The sequence below is a fragment of the Ammodytes marinus genome, assembly GCF_949987685.1.
Source record: "Ammodytes marinus genome assembly, chromosome: 16".
Taxonomy (NCBI): Eukaryota; Metazoa; Chordata; class Actinopteri; order Uranoscopiformes; family Ammodytidae; genus Ammodytes; species Ammodytes marinus.
The window spans coordinates 10323470-10342199 of record NC_137220.1 but is presented as its reverse complement, the minus strand read 5'-3'; the positions used below and the strand labels follow the sequence as shown (position 1 = coordinate 10342199).

Here is an 18730-nt window from a genome sequence, read left to right as displayed (position 1 = left end):
GGTGTCCAGCTATTGGCTCAGTGGGAGGAGATCAGAGTGCTGCCTAGAATTGCTCCCACACTGCAGTTAATAAATGCAGCCTTGTTCTGGTTCAACAACCTCTGTGCAACTCTCTTCAACTGGGGCAACCTATGAGTACGACTGCAATGACAACACAGCTAAAAAAAACGTGTGACATTTTGGGCCACATCTTGATTGTCTGTCTCTCTGTCCCACACAGATACAGAGGTGAGAGATAAAGCTATAGTATATCTGCAAGAGACGGTGGCTGAGGAAGAAGCACATGTCTCATTATACCCTGATTTGGCCACACAGGACAAGTCTCTCCCGGGCAGGTCCGAGCTCCGTCGCAGATAAGAGCAAGCCCGAAGAAAACGTTGAGCCAATAATAACTTGGTCTTAGAAAACGCAGACAATGGCAAAACGGAAAAAGAGCTTGGCACAAGTATGAAAGGGAGTGAAGAGAGCAATGAGAGAGAGAGAGAGAGAGAGAGAGAGAGAGAGCGAGAGAGGGAGGAAAGATGGATAGATGGATTTGCTGAGTAAATGGCTTCATGCTAATCGTGATGCTAACAGTAATGGATCGGCATGGTTGACCAGATCGCCTCATTTAAGAACACTATAAATTAGGTATCCTTTGGGTAATCTCCCACACAATTGATGGAAATCCTGGGGACAAAGTGGTCTGTACTGAGACAAAAGACAAGGGTAAATATTTTTTCCTATTTTCTTATACTACTCGAGAAGTCACAAAACAGAGACTTCCGTCTTGTGTTTTGAACTGTTTTAGTTATAGTTGACGATGTTGGCGTCGCAGAAATACTGTAGCTCCATCCCTCTCTACTGCAGGTTAGCTGATATGGAGTGAAGGCAGGACACAAAACTTAGAAGAAACTCAAATGTGTTTCCAGAGTTTTGACCTCCTTTAATCCTCAATTGGAGGCCGACCAGGAGAATGAACATCAGCGACCCTGAAACATTTTCACTGAGATTTTCCCACAACTGTCCAAATACACGAAACACCATTACTGTTGCCTTGGACATGGCCTTCATGCCATGCTATACTTCAAAGTTGAGGACTCCTCTATGTCAGCACTTCTTTTGTTTCTTGAATCCCATTCTCTTAATGACTTTGTCTCTCTTCTATATTGTCCACTAATCTGTTTTTTTTTAATCTCTCCTCATCCCTGACAGCATCTCGGTTTAGTATCTACCTCCCTTCCCACAGTACCTCTCAGGATCACTCAGAGGGGTTGTTGACTGAACTGTGGCCCACACTGCAGTAATCCAGTGTTATTGAGTGTTCTTTAAGTCACCTTTACGTGATCAGGAGCCACAAAGGCCTGGCTGCTGTACATGGGAGGTGAGAGGCTGCGATGAGACCAACTTTTCGAAACCTTTTGTATTTATTATTTGTATTTTGAATGTGCGTCAGTCAGTGTTTGGGTTGAGTTACACTAACATTAAATATGATAAGAATGTCAGGAATCCAAAACAGACAGCAGAACCATCTTGGTACGTTAGCTTTTGAAGATGCAACAATAATGAATCAGTTGTGTCTGTTTAGTGTGCTCTAACAGTGGTAAATTCCCGACAGTTTTTTCTTTCACATAACTAAGGGCTTCTCCAACAGCACACACCAAAGCAAACAAAGCAAGACATTCGTTTGCTGCTTGTCAGTGCTCACGCGTGTTCTAAGCCAAGGGTAAAAATGTCTTGGCTGTTATTTCGTAGCATTTCCTAGCCTCATGAACCGGGTCTGAGGGGGCAGGCAAACAGCAGCTTTTAGGAGATTTAGAAAAATACCATTTATTTACAACTAGAGCACATTATTTGATCCTGAAATATTAAAAGGACCAGTATATGCAGCCTGGTTAACCCTAGAGTCTCCCTGTTTGCTTCCAATTGTAATTTAAAAAGTTGTGGGTCAGAAAGAGTCTTTGGGAGAAACACTAAAGACCTCATCAAGTTAGTTAACTAATCCTACATTAAAACCCCAAAAAATTAATAAATAAATATCTTTCACAAAAATATTCTCGCAAATTAACATATATTGAACACATTTCCACTCCCTTTTTATGTCTCCACAATACCAACATTTGTTCCCAAGTTTTTTATTTCCAGATGATGAAAATGGGGATAAAAACAAATTAACAGCTGATTATGCACCAAAGTCCCTCTAAGCAAGTGGAAGTGTAAGACTAAAGAGCGTTTGAAATGTACTGGCATGTTTAAAATAAAATGTTCAGTTTTTTATGCTTAAATTCTTCATACAGTTTTAATAGGTGTGAAATAAACACTAAAGCATTCCTGGTAGTTATTCTTTGAACAAGTAAGTAATATGCTGTATAAAGAAAAAGGGGACTTTTATACCCCATACAAAGGCACCCAAGTCCACCATTGTTACATATGCTTCCAAATATAGACATGGCTTTACATTAATCATGTTGGTATACTATACGTCAGCACTTCTGTGAAGATGCCCTCTCAAGGTCTATCCATCAATCCTCCGTCCCCGATGGGCCAGTTCTATGACGAGGAAGGCAGACTGACTTCTTTCAAAAACACACTAAATGCCTGAATAGAGGATGGTCGCTTCCATAGAGCCGTCATTGTTTTTCCTTCAATTATCACAGCGTTTTGCAGTTTACAGAGAGTGTTGAATTATGTATATTAGTCACAAATTCTGAGCCCTAAAGATGCATTAAAAATGATTAATTATGTAGGTTCTGTTGCACAAAGGACTAAAAACACCCTCATCTAAATTAGTGTCAATGAGGTTAGGAGGGAGAAAATGGAGCGCAGTGTTGTGTGACGTCCCAAGCAGCTTTTTAGAGACTGTTAAAGTGCACATGGCCCCCTGGCACGGTGGACGAATTAGCATTCAGCACTGGAGAAGACAAGGAGTCAGTCAGGTCTGAAGGAGATCCAAAGGGAGTATGCCGGCTCTTTCAATAGGAAGCTGGACAGGACTGTGTGACATATCGATCGGCTATCAGCTACGCAGTACTGCACTTTGGGCCTCGTGACCGTCACGGCTACACTGTCACCCCATCTTTTCAGCTGTTAATTTGTGATACTCGGGATCTTAACATTCTGCCCTACACACTGGCAGCCATCACATTCAGGAGAGGAACACTACATCAAATTGCTGCTTTGACGACAGGAATTTTAACAACTCAAGGGGGGAAAGCGTATATCCACATAGATACTTTTGTGCATGAATTATGGATGTGTGTAGCTTCACTTGCATTTGCTCCTCCGTACTGTGCGTCTGAAATTTGTCCTTCTACATTACCCTCCATCCTGCTCTGCTGTTCTGTTATAATGTTATACTTAAACACATTCATCCTTGAGTTAGCCTACACCCTGATATTGATGTGCTGCATTATCGTATTAATGTTTTCCGCAGTGGCAAATTATGATCGCTATTTAAGAGGCTTTCCAGCTTCAGCAAGCAGCTTTTAACTGTTCTGCTCAACCGTATCAGTGTAAACGCAGATGTCCTTGTAAGAAAAACACCAAGGTTCTGCTGACATTAGGGAACCAAAAGAGAGTTCAACATTGTTAAAGTGAAGTTTCTCTCCAGGCAGATGTTGACTTGGATAATCTGTGTGCAGATAAAGAGACTGTATCACTAATGAATCCACTAATTGGCTCTGTAATTGGCTGCAGTTAGAGACATCTGTATCAAACCGAAAGTTAAAATATCAGCAGTAAATGTGTGTGTGTGTGTGGGGGGGGGGGGGGGGGGGAGTATGTCATACGGTGGTGAAAAGGGTCCATATAGGCCTAAATGTGTGTTTTGTGTAGGTTATTGGAGGGTTTATTTTCTGCTTAAATGTGGGCTTCTCGTTCTTGGCTCTGTCAACCATCAACAAGACTACAAAGCATTAGTCAGTTTAAATAATGGATTTGGATATGTTGGATATCAAGGCAAACAAATAACACTGAAATAGATGAAAACAAATGAAAGAAAACAAGGTAGTTATTGTTGAGAAATGCCTGATATGGCTTGTGTATATAGGGAGCAATTTTAAATTAATTTTATCTTGTATGCCCAATTTGTTATCATAATCAAAACAACAATGTCGTGATTATGACAGCAGCAAAGGAAGTCAGGCGTTGTTGTTATAGAGCAACTAATTACGAGGAGGTCAACAAAATATCAGCAAAAATGACTGCTGTTTGTTTCTTGTTTCTGACAGTTAAAGTTGTTGTTTTTTTGACCATGCTCAGATAATTTCCATATCATTATGCAGGTGGTTAATATTTTTACTTTGAAGTAGAAGGTCTTCCTAACCTTGACAAAGTAGTCATTTTAACCCAAACCACAAACTTTCCTTAAACGTAGTTCATTTTTGTACCTAAACCCTTCAAATATCAGAATAGGGCAGATGAAAAAGCCTGTATCATTTTATGGAGCGAGAAATGAAATTCAGATATACTAGCAGATACAGTACAGGCTCAGGCTCTAGTCTAAGGAGACTGAGGCAGGGTTTTGTGTGTGTGTGTGTGTGTGTGTGAGAGAGAGAGTGTGTAATTGTGTGTGTACTGGCAGGTCAGGTCTGCTGTTGCAGAAAGTCATGAGTGTGGGCGGAGAGTCTGTCAATTGAGCTAGTGGCTGGCTGAAATACAGCCATCTGGGAGAGAAATCTGCATCGCCTCACTGCAGCAGATTGCAACTTCCAATTAAAAGCTGACAAAATGTTTTTAAAATGTCAATGTTTTTTTCTAAATAATCGGCTAAATCCAAAACACACCAAACTTCTACTGGAAACATTGTGTGCCTTTTTTCCACTTTAGCCATTACAGTGCGCTCTGATGGCTTCAGATTCAGAGAAAAGATGAAATATCTAAGAGGTTCACCTAGCTGTCACATTACTGCTGTAACATGGATTTGGCAGGCCAGTAGGATTGGCAGAGTAAAGCAAAAGCCAAATATTTATTACTACTACTTCTTCTGGACTGGCAGAGCCAGGGAGGACTTCCTTGAACTGATTCCTAATTTTAAAATGGTTCCCTGTGGAACAAGGTTCTTATGTGTGGGCAGGGTTCAACATAACTTTTTTTTCCTACTGGCCCGCCAGGCCAGTGGATCTGAGTTTTACTGGCCCCATGTACATTTTCACTGGCCCTGCACACACTTTTTTTCTTCTTCATAATTTAGTGTGAATAATTATAATACCTATATTAGAAAAATAACTCAATCTAAAGGGAATATCTATACTGTAACAGCATAGATATTCCCTTTAGATTTGGTTATTTTTCTTTTAGTTAATGATATGAAATATTGATATTGCTCATACACACAATATGAAACCAGGCAAACATATTGAATTTGAAGCCTACAACTGAAAGTATGTGGAAGGAGTCGGTCAGTATTTTAAAGTCCAGAAGTTTGATAATAGTTTTTATTCTTGAATTTGGGCAGTTTAATGAATAGTTCACCTGCAGAAGTCATGTTCAAACGTAAAAAAAAAATAAGAGATGAAGGTCTGATCAGTCTTTGTGGTGTGGTAGTGTTTACTACTTTCTCTATGCATTAGGGATGTGAATGTGTCAAACCAATGACCGGTTTTCCACTTGCGCTCAAGTTGACGTAAAAAATAGAAATCCGAAAATCAGAAGGTTATGCCGTTTTTTTTTAATGGGAGATTTCACCGTGCATGCGAGTTCACGTCTGGTCGTGAGCGCGCTGCAGGAGCGTCACTTCTACATGAAGTGTCAGCTTCACATTAAGAGTCCGGTGTGGGACCATTTTTTCAAGCTATTGATAAAAAACAATGCAGTGCAAAATATGCAGCATAATGTTAAACTCTCGTCTAAGGCTATGATGTTAAATCACCTTAGAAACACACAATGCCTTCGTCCGAGCAAAGCAGCGTTTCACTGTGAGATCTCGCCAGTGAGTGAGCCGCCGCGCAGAAGAACTGCGGGGTTTGTGGCTAAAATAATAACCGGGGATATTCTCCCCGTTAGCGATTTCACTGGGAAAGACTTCCGCGATCTGATTGTAGATCATGAAAACACAGAGCCATGTCGGCAGACAAACTGCGCGACTATAGGACCTGTCCAGTGAGCAGAGTCCCTCCGTTCGTTTCTGTCTACAACCGACACAATCACCGGAGACGCATTCACAGCGTTTAAATAAAGCCTCTCATTTGTATTACCATTGGGGCTTTGATGCAAATACTGTAACATTACGGCGGCAGCTAAAGGAAAAGCGCAATTATCTCTTCATTTTCTGCACCTCAACCTCTGCTGTGGGAAGAGAAAAAGGGGGCAAAGTAAGTCGATTGATTTGTCGTCTCGCAGGCGGACAGTAGACGCTCTGCCAACGGAGCGAGAGTGCGCCCGCTTGTTGCTCCGCCTGTCAAAACGGCCACGCATCGTTTGTCCACTGGCCTTTCATTAAAAAATATATTATATATTATGTTTATTATATTGATAAACACTGCTTTCATTACGACTCTCAACGCGCATTTCAATGAACCATGATGTAGACTAGTCTACGAAAAGATACTGAACTTTGATAGGCCGTTACTGGCCCGGGCGGGACAGTGACTGGCCAATCAACTTGCCCTGCATATGATTTTACTGGCCCCGGGTGGGTCCCAGTTTTTGTTTGTCCTTGTGCACGAGGACGCACATGCAAACGCCACAGGTGATAATACACATTCCGACCAATGGGTTTCACACACTATTCCAGTGATCAACAAGTGGCAGTAACAGTTCAAGAGGAACAGCAATGTAGCAACAAAGGCACTGAACAAGGGCGCACTCACCGGTTTCGCAAAACACACTCACACTCTCACACACACACAAACTCAAATATATACATTACATAGATAACGATAACCAAATATGCTTTCTTGGCTCTCTGATCTGCTGTGTCCCAGGAGATTTCTAGAGCTACTGTTTCAACTACAAATAACTTCATGTCATTGATAATGATTTTGATCTTCAAGTGTCATGAAAGGGAACACAAGGATTTTACACAAATACAAAATTGAAGGCTAAAAAAGCGAACCAAAGGAAACTCCCTGGTTAACAGGTGGGTTCAGAACAAGTTATCCTGGCCTCTGTCAAGGGAGATGTGAGGATTTACTGTATTACTGCATTGATCTATCAGGAACTCCCAGCCTTTACATAAAACCCTACATTCAGACTACGCCTAGCCCTGGATTCAAGGTAATCATTTACACTGCTGAAGCCTCACCACCCAGAGTGAGTCTGTGTAGTTTAAGAAAGGCATAGGTGTCTTGAGTGAAATATAAAGGACAATTGACTTGCCAAACAATTTACAGGTCCAAACTGAAAAAACAAAGGAGATTACCTGTCATTCATTCTGTTTGACAGACCAAAATAAAAGGTCTTAGAAAACTTTTGGAAATGAACCCCACCAGACATTTGCCATCACTTGGAACAGATCCAAGGATGTTTGCTTGAAGGAGACAATAAGAGAACAAGGAATTGTGTAATGATTGTCTCACACTAAATACCCATAAAACCATGACACTTTAATGTGAGAAAATCTCTAGCAGCTTTAGGGTTCATTGCCAGTTGGCCATAGACTTTCAGTGAGTCAGATTCAATGGACTCCAATCAATTGCTGCTATCTATCCTGATTAATCGTCTCTGGTGCTGGTGTCTCCACAAACCCGATTGGTTTCCATGGGACTCGACTCATAGGCTCGTTCACCAGACTTAATATCCAACAGGGGACCTGATTCCTAGGTTGCTGCAGAGGAGCTTTTGCCATAGAGCTGAAGCCTAAGACATTCCTTCATAAGGGCATATGAAGTACACAACAACACTGTTTGTGTATGTCAGAGTGTGTCTTTTCACCTAGAGCACCGAAGCAGTTATAATAAAACTAAAAATTCTTCAGGTCACAGGAAAGGCTTGACATTTGGTTTCTTGTCTCTTCTACCTGACTACGCCATCAATGTCACAAGCAGAACAAATCAGGGAAGAATGCATAGCGGGCCAAGTGTTAATAATGACTGAGCAAGGGAAATAGAGGAATGGGCAAAGGGTGAATTAAAAACCGGATGAAGATGTATATGGTGAGGGAAAGAATTAAGGGGAACACAGAGGCGAAGCCAGGTTTGAGCGTGACCTCTGTCATTTGTTGACAGCGTAGATATAGAGCGGGGGTGCCTGCCCTTGTCATCTCAACATCACTAAGATGAGAGGTCGTGTAGCGAACTGCAGAATTCAAGGCTATTAGATCGAGAATCGGACAAATGAGATCCTAGACTTACTGAACTCCAAAAAGACTCCAACAGACTGTATCAACAGTCTAACACGAAAGGATACCAAGACATTATACACTTATTGCCTCAGCCTTACTGACTCCCTTTGCTCAGTGCTGTGATCGTGTTATGTGTGTGCATGCCTCATCTACGTCTCTACTTTCAGGGATGTGTGAATGTGAATGTTTCGAAGGGAGACAGGACCAAACACTTATGGGGGGGGGGAAGGCATCCAATCCTTTTGACAGGAGGTAGGGAACAGGAGGAAAGCACTATGTCCTCTTGCTCCACCCCTTCTCTCCATCCACCCAGCACTTTCCAGCTCTTTCCTTTTCTCTTTTGTGTGTCTGAGTGGTGATAATGGTAGGCTGTCCGTCACGCAATTTCTGACCTAGATTCACTGGGCTAAGAGAAAGACGTTGGTTTGGTGGGTGGGGTGATGGGGGATATCACAGCCCTTCACCAAAGGGACCCATCCTTCCCATTTGGAAACTCTCACCTCCCAGACAGGTTAAGGAGGAGGAAGCGGAGTCAATGGCACCGCTTAGCCAGCTGACTTGCAAGTGTGAAGGAAAAACCACTGAACCTTAGAGCCCACAATCAAATGTGATTCTAGATTTTTAAAATGCCAACCCCTGTGCCAATCAGAGAGAATCTCCTGTGGCTCTGCCAACACCTTGTTGCATAGATACAGTTACCAAGGACAGAGAGAGGGAGCTGAGAGAAGGCAGTGGAGAAGGACGAAGTGTAGAAACATGGATGGTACATAAAAAGAGTCAAAAATATAAGATTCAACTCTATAGACACTATGGAGGACTTTAGGTTGTAATGCTTATTACACAACAGAAAAGAAAATTATTGTTTTGAAATTGGAAGAATGGAGACTACATTTATTTCCATTGGTGTGGTGAATAGATGTTATATTTGGGGAGGCTGTCACTACCTGGAAAGCATTGCATCTCTTAGAGTGACAATAACAAGTTGGTAGTATCAGGATGATCCCTGAATGCATGCTGCCTTAACATCCTGTTTTAACAGAAAGTAAATAAAGAGAAGCTTAAGAAGCTTAAGACCGCATTTAATTTGGCATTTGATGTAAACCAGCTCCTCTGGGGACAACAAATGTTTGTACCAAATTTCATGTCAGGGTTTTTCAATCTGGCCCTTAGTATTAAACGGACCAACTCATTGATCGACCAAACAACAATGCTATTCTTTCAGCCACGCCACAAATTAATAGGAAACAGAGTAGACACCCTGAAAGAGTACAGCATCTAGCCATCACTTGGGCACTTAACAGAGATGAACACTTCAGTTAACTCACATTTCATTATGAACAGAATGATGAAGGAAATTGTAAGGATGGGTAAGGATCTGCAATGAGGAAGGTAAGTGACGTGGGGTGACAAAGATACCATGTGTTTTGTTCACAAAACCATGTTTTACCGGATCCTTAGACACTTAATCTGACCTGCTAGCACTTTAATGTAATGCAACTGTAATGATGGACAATAATGAAGTTATGAAGTCAATTAGGATTAGGATTTGGATCTGGAGAATGCATCTAGATGGTGAACAGAAAAAGGCTTAACAGCCTGTGAATCCTACCAACAAAATGTCCCATAAAGGGGCCACTCAGACTAGGGCCGCGGCCCCGTGCCCAAGCTAATTTGCATACTGAAGTCTAGAACGTTTGGCTAGTGTGACCACGCCATCCGTATTCCAGCACGGAACAGCCCCTTGGCCACTGCACACTTGGGAGAGGTGTGCCGTGGCCAAAGTACAGATGCTAATGAGATGACACGGGCACAAGCAAGCGCACAGGCGGCGTTACTGACGTGAATTTATTAAGGATGCATAGTCCGTTAACGTCCGCTGCCTTACTAGTCGGCACCAGAATTGCCCACCACTTGGACTTGTAGCTACATAAAATGTGTGAGAATTAACGTGTGTGTAGGCCTTGATGTGGGCTAATAAAAGGTAGAGAGCTAAATAGGTGAGCGCAGAAAGCAAAGAAAAAAGGTTTTCGTGTTTACTCACGTTCGTCAGATGATTTTTTTCTTTTTCCTCCCGTCAGCTGTCATAATAATGACTTTACGCATGGCGGTTAAGACAAACCCAACACAACACACAGCGGGACTCCGCGGCCCGGTGATAAGGAAACAGTAGCTACTTTATAAAGACACTTAAAATAACGATCTCTGCCCATACAAAAAGTTCTGACTTGGATTACTTGATAGAGCGATCGATGTGTATAAAACCATCCGGTACTTATGGTCTGATGACGGGCCGTTATATTAATAATAAACAGCGTGCTGCACAAATATGAGACTGTCCACCGCGACCTATTACGTCAAGGCTACATTTAATAAAAACAATAGCTTAAGGATTCTCGTTGCTCTAATGTGGAAGTGGAATATATGATGCAAATTTGGCCGGATGAAAATATTCACAAACAGTCGTATAGCCTACAAGTAGACTACGCTCCACATCCTAAACGCGCACAGTGATGTAGGCAAGGTGCAATCGTGCCCAGGCCACGAGCAGTGTGACCACGGGCCAGCGGGGTGAGTGGGGAGGGGGGGAATATTCAGCACGGAACAGGCAAACGGCCCTAGTGTGAGTGGGCCCAAAGACAAGTATTTTCATGTGGAACACCAATTAGAAGTACATTTAAGCTAAAATCAAGGTCTGAGCAGATCTAAAATTATAACAAAGACAGATCCCCATCTTTTTTATCCCTCAAAAAACTCTCCATCTGAAAGAAAGGTTTGACATCACTACATCTACACTTAAGAACCTGTTTAAGGATTCCATTGGTATTCAAGGCATAGGAGAGTAATCTTTCTTACACGGTCTGCATTCATAGTTTCTTTTGTTTTGTCCATCCCCAAAGTATGGAAAGCAAAATCCTATTCATGAGCCATTACCAACCACTGTATCCATCACCATGTGCAGTAGAATGTATTCAAAAGCTAGTGTAAAGTGCTTTTGTTCGATTCTTTAGAAAAGAGGATGGTATTACATTTCAATTTGTCCTTTAAACTGAAAAAATAATTTATGATGGAGGACATGAGCCAAAGTACAATCATTCAATTCTGGAAAAAAGGTCTGTCATTTTCTCCCTCTTGTTCAGTTTAAATGCCCTCTTCCAACGAGATACTGCCATTCTCTGTTTCTCTTGCTCTGTCCTTGTCCTTCATGTGTCCTTGCGTGACAGTGCAACTGCAGCGTGCTTCACCATTTCTGTAGGAGGTATCTCTGGGATCCCAGTGTGTGGGAGAGGACTTCTGCCTGGCCCCCCATCTATCTGTCGCTTATCTCAATCATGCACACTCCTGCCATCCCTCCCACGGTCTCGCAATCTCTCTCTCTCTCTCAGCTGTCGCACACAGCAAAATATTCGCAGTCTTTCATTTAGCTCTGCCCTGCTTCACTTTGTTTTTCGAACAAAGGGACAATTCTCAGTCTGCCACCCAGATGATGACTGACAGGGAATTGAGGCATTTGTTGTCTTAATTTTCTCTCAAATCTTTTAGAGAATGAATCCTGGCTGCTTAGAGAATAGGCCACAGCTAAATTTGACAGCTTACCATCGCTTTGTCATGGAAATTGAGGTTTGCACATCCCTATGAAAGCTCTGTCATCAGTGTTGCATGCAGGTTACTCAGGTTAATGTATGAAAACCTGTTTCCACTCAAGGTATTCTCTTACAGCTTTTTCTTTGGCTACATTAATAACAATGAAATAAAGAATTTCATTTTAAATATTGGAGTTTGTTGATATAAACTGCTAAAAGTGCAGAAAAAATTCTGCTGCTACCTAACAGTCATGATTAATAATAATTATAATCACCATCTAACAAAATCATCATGACTGTCATGCAATCACGTGCACACACAAATCCATACCAGGACTTTTCTCAATCACTGCTCATAGCTGCAGAGGATTTCTCCTGATTGAGAGTGCTATCGCGCCAAGGCTAATTAAAAGTGTTTGATTGTCTTGCTGCAGAGGTGGAAGTCATTACCATCAAATTTCCCTGTGAATGCAGAATATAGTGGTTAAAATGCAGATGGTCCTTGTGTGAACGTACTGTGGACAAGCTGAAATTTACATCTATATTTCGCTCATATTGACAAATTGTGGCAACAAATCATAAAAGGGACTTGACGCTGACAGGAAGTGAGATTAGCTGCTGACATTTTGTCTCTTCTTCCTACCTACTTATGACAGTTTTCACATGTATTATAATGATAGTAGAAGGAGATAAAATTGCCGCCTTACAAGAAGTTCTCACTATTCTATCAGATACATATGAATCTTTACTCTAGCCAGTATTTTTTCCTTCACTTTAAAGTATTTTGAACATTTTGAATGGGATGGAGCAGTCTAACTAGCCTCAGTGCCTGTACAATCCCAGCCTTTGAAAGGGAGGGAGGCAGACGGTGACTTTTATAAGGGAAAGGAAAACAGGAACTTGCACATCCTTTCCCGATGATCAATCACAGTTTAGATTTCCATTGCACCTACTCAAGGCTCAGATTATTATTGTGGACATCAATTAAGCTCCGTAGCACATGAAGAAAAGCCAGAGCATGAGTGACCACGGTAAATGTACACACAGACACACAGACACACACACACACACACACAAACAGACAAACAGACAAACATAGACACAGACACACACAAAATAATGTCAGAGACAGAGAGGGGAATAAATGCAGTGTGAAATGTTCTCCCAGGCCCCACTTGAATAAATGATTTATGAGAGAAGAACAAAGCTTGCCTGTTGTTTGTTATGGATAAATGCTACACAAAGCAAAAACTAACAAAGCCTGATGATGTCACACGTTTCTGGCCCCCCAAAAAAAGTTTAACCTGGAGGCTGTGAAAACCCTGGCGAAGATAGAGGTTTATCTAACAATTGCAATAGCTTCAAGAGCTTTTGAAAATAAGTGATTGGCGTTAAATTCAAAGTGAGATGGATCCCTGCTTACCTCCTGCAGCAGGATCCCTGCATCCCAGCACCAACACCTGGCCACCTGCCCGCCCATCAGATAGGAACACCTGGTAGTCCTCACCAAACATCCCCTCCCCCTGCACTGCAAGCAAACACCCTCTATCCATCCGCTGAACCTGCAAGGCTTCACTGAGCTCAGCACAGCAAAACCTCCACAGCCAAGTGAAGTGATGTATCACAGTACTGTACTGTAATCTACTGTATTGAAACTGTACAACACTGTTACTCTTTACCCACAGTCACATTACATTACGCTTCAGTGATTTTGTTTACAAGAAACAGTGAAGTAAAAATATAGCAGAGGCCTTAATAGGGTGGCTGATATGTTAAACAGTGAACATACACAATAGGAGAATGCACTAACAGTACCTTTCTCTCGCACGCGCGCACACACATACACACACACACACGCACACACGCACACATACAGCTATACATTCTTTCGACAGCTGCGCTCTTCATCAGCACCATGCTTATTCACAGTCAGGATTGGGGACGAGTGCTCGGGGCTGGAGAAGCACTTCCCTTCTCCTTTCCTCCGAACTCGCTCTCTCCCTTGATCTCCCTCGTTCCATCTTTCCCTTTCTCTGTCTGAAAGGTTTCTGGTGAAAGGCCAGAGATGAAAGGCCTGCCCTCAATGGCAGCGTGATTGCAGAGACAGCGCTGGCGGGCTCAAGGTGCAACCAGAAATGCTCATTCAGAGTTGCTCCCGCCCTACAAACATGCGCACTGCTTCTGTCCACAGTTTGTGCATGTGCAAAGCTCCGTTTATAAGACTGAGATGTATATTCCAGTGGCGAGCGGAAGCTATTTGTAGAGAGGAAATCACACAAATATAAATGTCACATCATATAAGGAGGACGTAATGCGCAATGACGGACGCTGGAGAAACACAATGAGATGCACACCAACCATGTACAGTAAAATGTAGATACACCTACTGCACAATACCTGGTGCTTTCTGTTAAGGAATTGAGGAATTTCTTCCGGCATATTCACACGAAACACACAGTCAAGCATGCACCCACACATAGACATAAACAAATACAAACTTTTTTGTTATGATGAACTGCTTTTCCTTATCTAATAGCAAAAAGCCTGGGGACTGGTATACAAAGCAGCCAGCCTGACGCAAATGTCTGCAGATGTTAAGTGGAGTCCTTGGAGAGAAAGCAGGACAAACTAGACAATGGGCACTAGACTGACAAAACTGTCAAGAGGATGAGATTTACAGTCTGAAAATGGCCAGAACCCCAGACAATAAAAATCTATATCTGCCTCTCTCTGTGGTGAGTGAAAATGTTCTTGAGAAATCAAGGATCACTTTAGCTTCTGTTGGCAAAAATGAACCAGAAAAGTGACAGTTTGAAATCAATGTGAAGGGCGCTGTGATTTGTGTCTATATGCCTGTAGCTGTCTAGAGTTCAGACAGTGCACATTGTGTTCAGTACTTTAGCACAGGGCCGATAATGACAGGCTTGGCACCGAAAATGTGCAAATCACAAAATAAATTGATCAGGAACATATTTTCACATACTGTTATCATAACATCTGAGGTTGTAAACCCCTTTCTTTCCCTGTTAATTTTTTTTGTTGTTGCTGGGAGTTCTTCCCTAGTCCAACTTAGAGGGTGTCATATTGTCTACAGACTGTGAAGCCCACTGAGGCAAATAGCTATATACTGTATATACATATATATCCCCACAAGGCTCAGTCCTCTTCGCAACAGACCTGGGGCCGTATTCACAAACATTTTATCTTAGCGCTAAGAGCACTCCTAAAAGTTCTCTCGAGGACTCCTATGCTCTCTAGCTTTTCAAAGATTTAGGAGCAAGTTTTAGCGCTAAAATGTTTTGTGAATTACACTCATCTTAAAAAGTTAGGAGTCCTAAAATTAGGAGTGAAACACCCCTTATTTTTGAGAGTTACTCCTAAATCAGCAAGTTAGGACCTACTCTTAGCCTTAAAATGTTTTGTGAATATGGCCCCAGGTTAGAATCCGACCTGTGGTCATTCTATGCATCATATGATAGAACTTTAGATGTAAACTATAATAATTGGGCTGTCAATCGATAATGCAGGGTGATGAAGGTGCTGTAATATAATGATGATAAGAAAAAATCTGTTATCTGCTGAAAAAGCTACAGTTAAAAGTGAGTAAAATTAAAATGGATGTGACTGACATAAAATGACTATCTGGCCAGAATTACAGCAAGTGTGTTTCTGTCATAAGACATGGGATGGGGTGTGTAGTGAATTAGATTTCCAGAAGACAGTGACATGTGTTAAGTGGGAGAGACAAGTACTGAAACCTGCTTGGCTCTGCATGGGCACAAAATGGCTACAGGTGTCAAATCTACAGAGAGACAGACAACTGCCCCTCTTTATCCCATTATTCACACATACAGAGACATAGACATAAACCACTAAACCTGTTCATATCATTCAGAGAAAAAAGAGGATTTTTAGCCCAAATCTTCCAAATGCTTCTCTCATCCTGTATCCATCACAGAATTGCCACTTTTTTAGAGTCCAATTAAAGCGATTATGTCTCAGAGAAAAAGCTTAATATGATGATTATGATAATGACAGTGAAAACCAGACGTGACTCATGGTGTATGAGGCACAAGTGTGAAGATAGACCCAGCTGAGGATTTGGCAAATGATGCAGGAACGTGTTACTGTTGGGGGGGGGGGGGAGAGAGAGAGAGATAAAAGCCGACCCTTGACTCTCACAGACAGTAATACACACTGCGAAAAGGAAATAGGGGTGTCACGGCCCAATATCTCTTAATTGCTCTTCGGCTGATTTACAACAGAGGCTGTGGGAACTGTCACCAGCAGCTTCCATTTAAGTGGTCTGCAGGGTATTGTGATGGTTGACTGGTTGAAATTATGATTATTTTCAATATATTGCTTCATCTTTCAGTTTATACAAATTTTGTTTTTAAATTACTTATTTCTTAGACCTCAGTTTGACATCTGGAAATTGCTATAGACCCGAAGGGAAACTTTTAGCCTATTATGTGCTGATAGATATCTGAGTTTCAAAAGTCTGCTGAATGATAGATATATGATTGCTGACATATATTTTCACCTAAACACAAAACAATCACAAACAGTTTTCACATGCAGAGTCTTTGGGGTCCAGAATGTGACAGGAGTAAGGGCAGCTTTCATAAGGGTATTTTGTCTGGTGGGCGGCAAGAAGCAATTGGGCATCTTTGTGATGTATGGATAGGCAAGACACACACCGCGGATGTGGAAAAGGAACAAAGGGCCACAACAAAGCATGATGTGTCCCTAAACTCCTCTGTCAAACACCCACCTGAGGGAAGAGAAATCAATACCGACTCATGCTATGCCCAGCCAGCATCAGGTAGATTCGACCGTGAAGAAGAAACAAGGAAAGAGCGAGAGAGAGAGAACACAGGAGGATGTGAGGAGAGGAAGAGAGCAGGACGAGGTGCGTTTTGAAGGCCAACTCTGCCCCATATTGCTATTAGACAGCCCCCGAGCATCCCTCCGCTGCACAGCTCTTGTTCTTTCTAGCCCTGACCTTCTTCTGTTAGATCGTGCTGCACCCTCTTCTCGAACATCTCATTTATTGCAGAGCAGAAATGATTAATCTGTTTCAATCTGGGCTTCATATTGCTTTCAATCATATACACATTGTGTCTAGTCACATAAATGGCCATAACAACACACTAAGCTAGAAAGGTTAAATTAGGTTTGTAACAAATGCGAAATTATGAATTTGCTGCATCGGTTGGTATTTTCCATGAAAATTCTATAAGTGGAGAGCCTTGAGAGTGAGATGTCCAGGTAGCCAACATCCCCACGGGCTGAGTGACAAAAGGGCACAGCTTGGCTACCTCAAGACATCTGCAGCATGTCTCATTAGTATTCAGCTATGAATCATTCAAACACAGCCGGTTGTCATTATCAGCAGAAGAAGGGGACACGCACAGTGACGCACACACACATGCACACACACTTAGGGGCACAAACGAAAAAATAACCAGAAATTGTTAAGACAAAAATCTGTACAAATATGGAGGAAAGATTAAGTGCTGAAACAACAACCTGATCAATAGAAAACTAAGCATGTAAGTAAAAATGCCAATACTGGTTCCAGCTTATTCAATTTGAGGATTTGCTGCCTTTTCCCCATTTTTTATAATGGTTAATTGAATATCTTTGGGTTTGAACCATAGATAGTATATACAATGGATGTAACATCCAGGCTGACCTCAGTTATTCAAACTGCATCCAATCGTCCTGGCTTATGCGCGTCGCCATCTTGTCAGATTTTTACTCCGCCTCATTTCCTCTTACCGAAAAAGGGCACTGATGTCCCGTTGGGTGGAGGGAGATACGCCCATCTAGCTGACGTATACTGTACCTCCGAAGCGAAGTGAGGGCCAGCAGGCGGTTAGCTGCCACTCAAGAGGCCGTGCCCCTAATTATTCATTTTAACCTCCAAAAGAAGAAAAACTAGCCTGCTGAAAAAAAATCACCCCTCTCAGTTTTGTCATGGAGATATGACCAAAACATACAGCCTAGAATGGTTTTTAGTACCAGGCCTTAAATAGATTTAATAATGCTATGAAAACGGCATATTCAACATGGGAGTCAATGGCCCTCATTTATCAACCGTGCGTATACCAGAAAAGTGGGTGTACGCACATGTCCACGCAAACCTCGGCATTTATCAATTTGGACGTGAGCGTAGGGTACGCTCAAATCCCACGCCAGCTCTCAGCTCGTGTACGCAAGTTTGTAAACAGCATGGACTCGCAGTGCAGGCTGTGCCGGGTAGCCGATGACTTTGCTGGACAATTATTAGAAGATAATACAAATGCAGTGTTTGCTCAGACCGAAATAAATATATTAATCACTTAAAAATGTGCAGCTGAGTAGGAGAGCTGATTCAATAGTGCGCACACCGGCCACTTAGGAGTGCTGCATGGGACTGCGTAAGGGCAGTTGTCTCCGTCTTGGAGCAGCTGGGGGGACACTGAGGCACTGGGGGCTGCATTCATTCAAAATGTTAGCCTAAGTATTAAATATGTAGTAGGCCTACACTGCTCTTTATGATAAAAAATACACGGCACAACATTCAGCTTAACATTTTATTTATTTGACGCACTTTTTAGATGTTAGTTCCTCTTTTAATGTGTCATTGATCGCTTAAGCGAGCGATTTATTTCCACCGTTAACCGGCAAGTTTTTCCGATCTGCTGGTGGAGCAGGACAGTGGGCGCTCTCACAGCTGATCGTTGCCGGGTCGGCTTGTGCTGACCACTCGTGCCAAGCGCATGCTGTCATACAGTAAAACGCAAAATGTGTTATTTTTTGTTTTTAAAACCCTTTTGAGTAGTGCTATCTAAAAGGGCCAATACATTCTAATCATTCAAATCTCTGCAGATGTGTATTTCTT

At 42.1% G+C, this 18730-nt stretch overlaps 1 protein-coding gene across 1 annotated transcript in view; it reads right to left on the bottom strand.

Moving 5' to 3' along the window:
- Positions 1-13394, bottom strand: part of srcin1a (SRC kinase signaling inhibitor 1a) — a gene marked incomplete at both ends in the record, with an annotated part of 79035 nt that extends 65641 nt beyond the window's left edge. The window contains one exon of the mRNA XM_080044031.1: positions 13265-13394. Coding sequence (XP_079900157.1) covers positions 13265-13394 — 130 coding nt within the window. The remainder of the gene's footprint in view (positions 1-13264) is intronic.
- Between the last annotated feature and the right edge of the window lie 5336 nt (positions 13395-18730).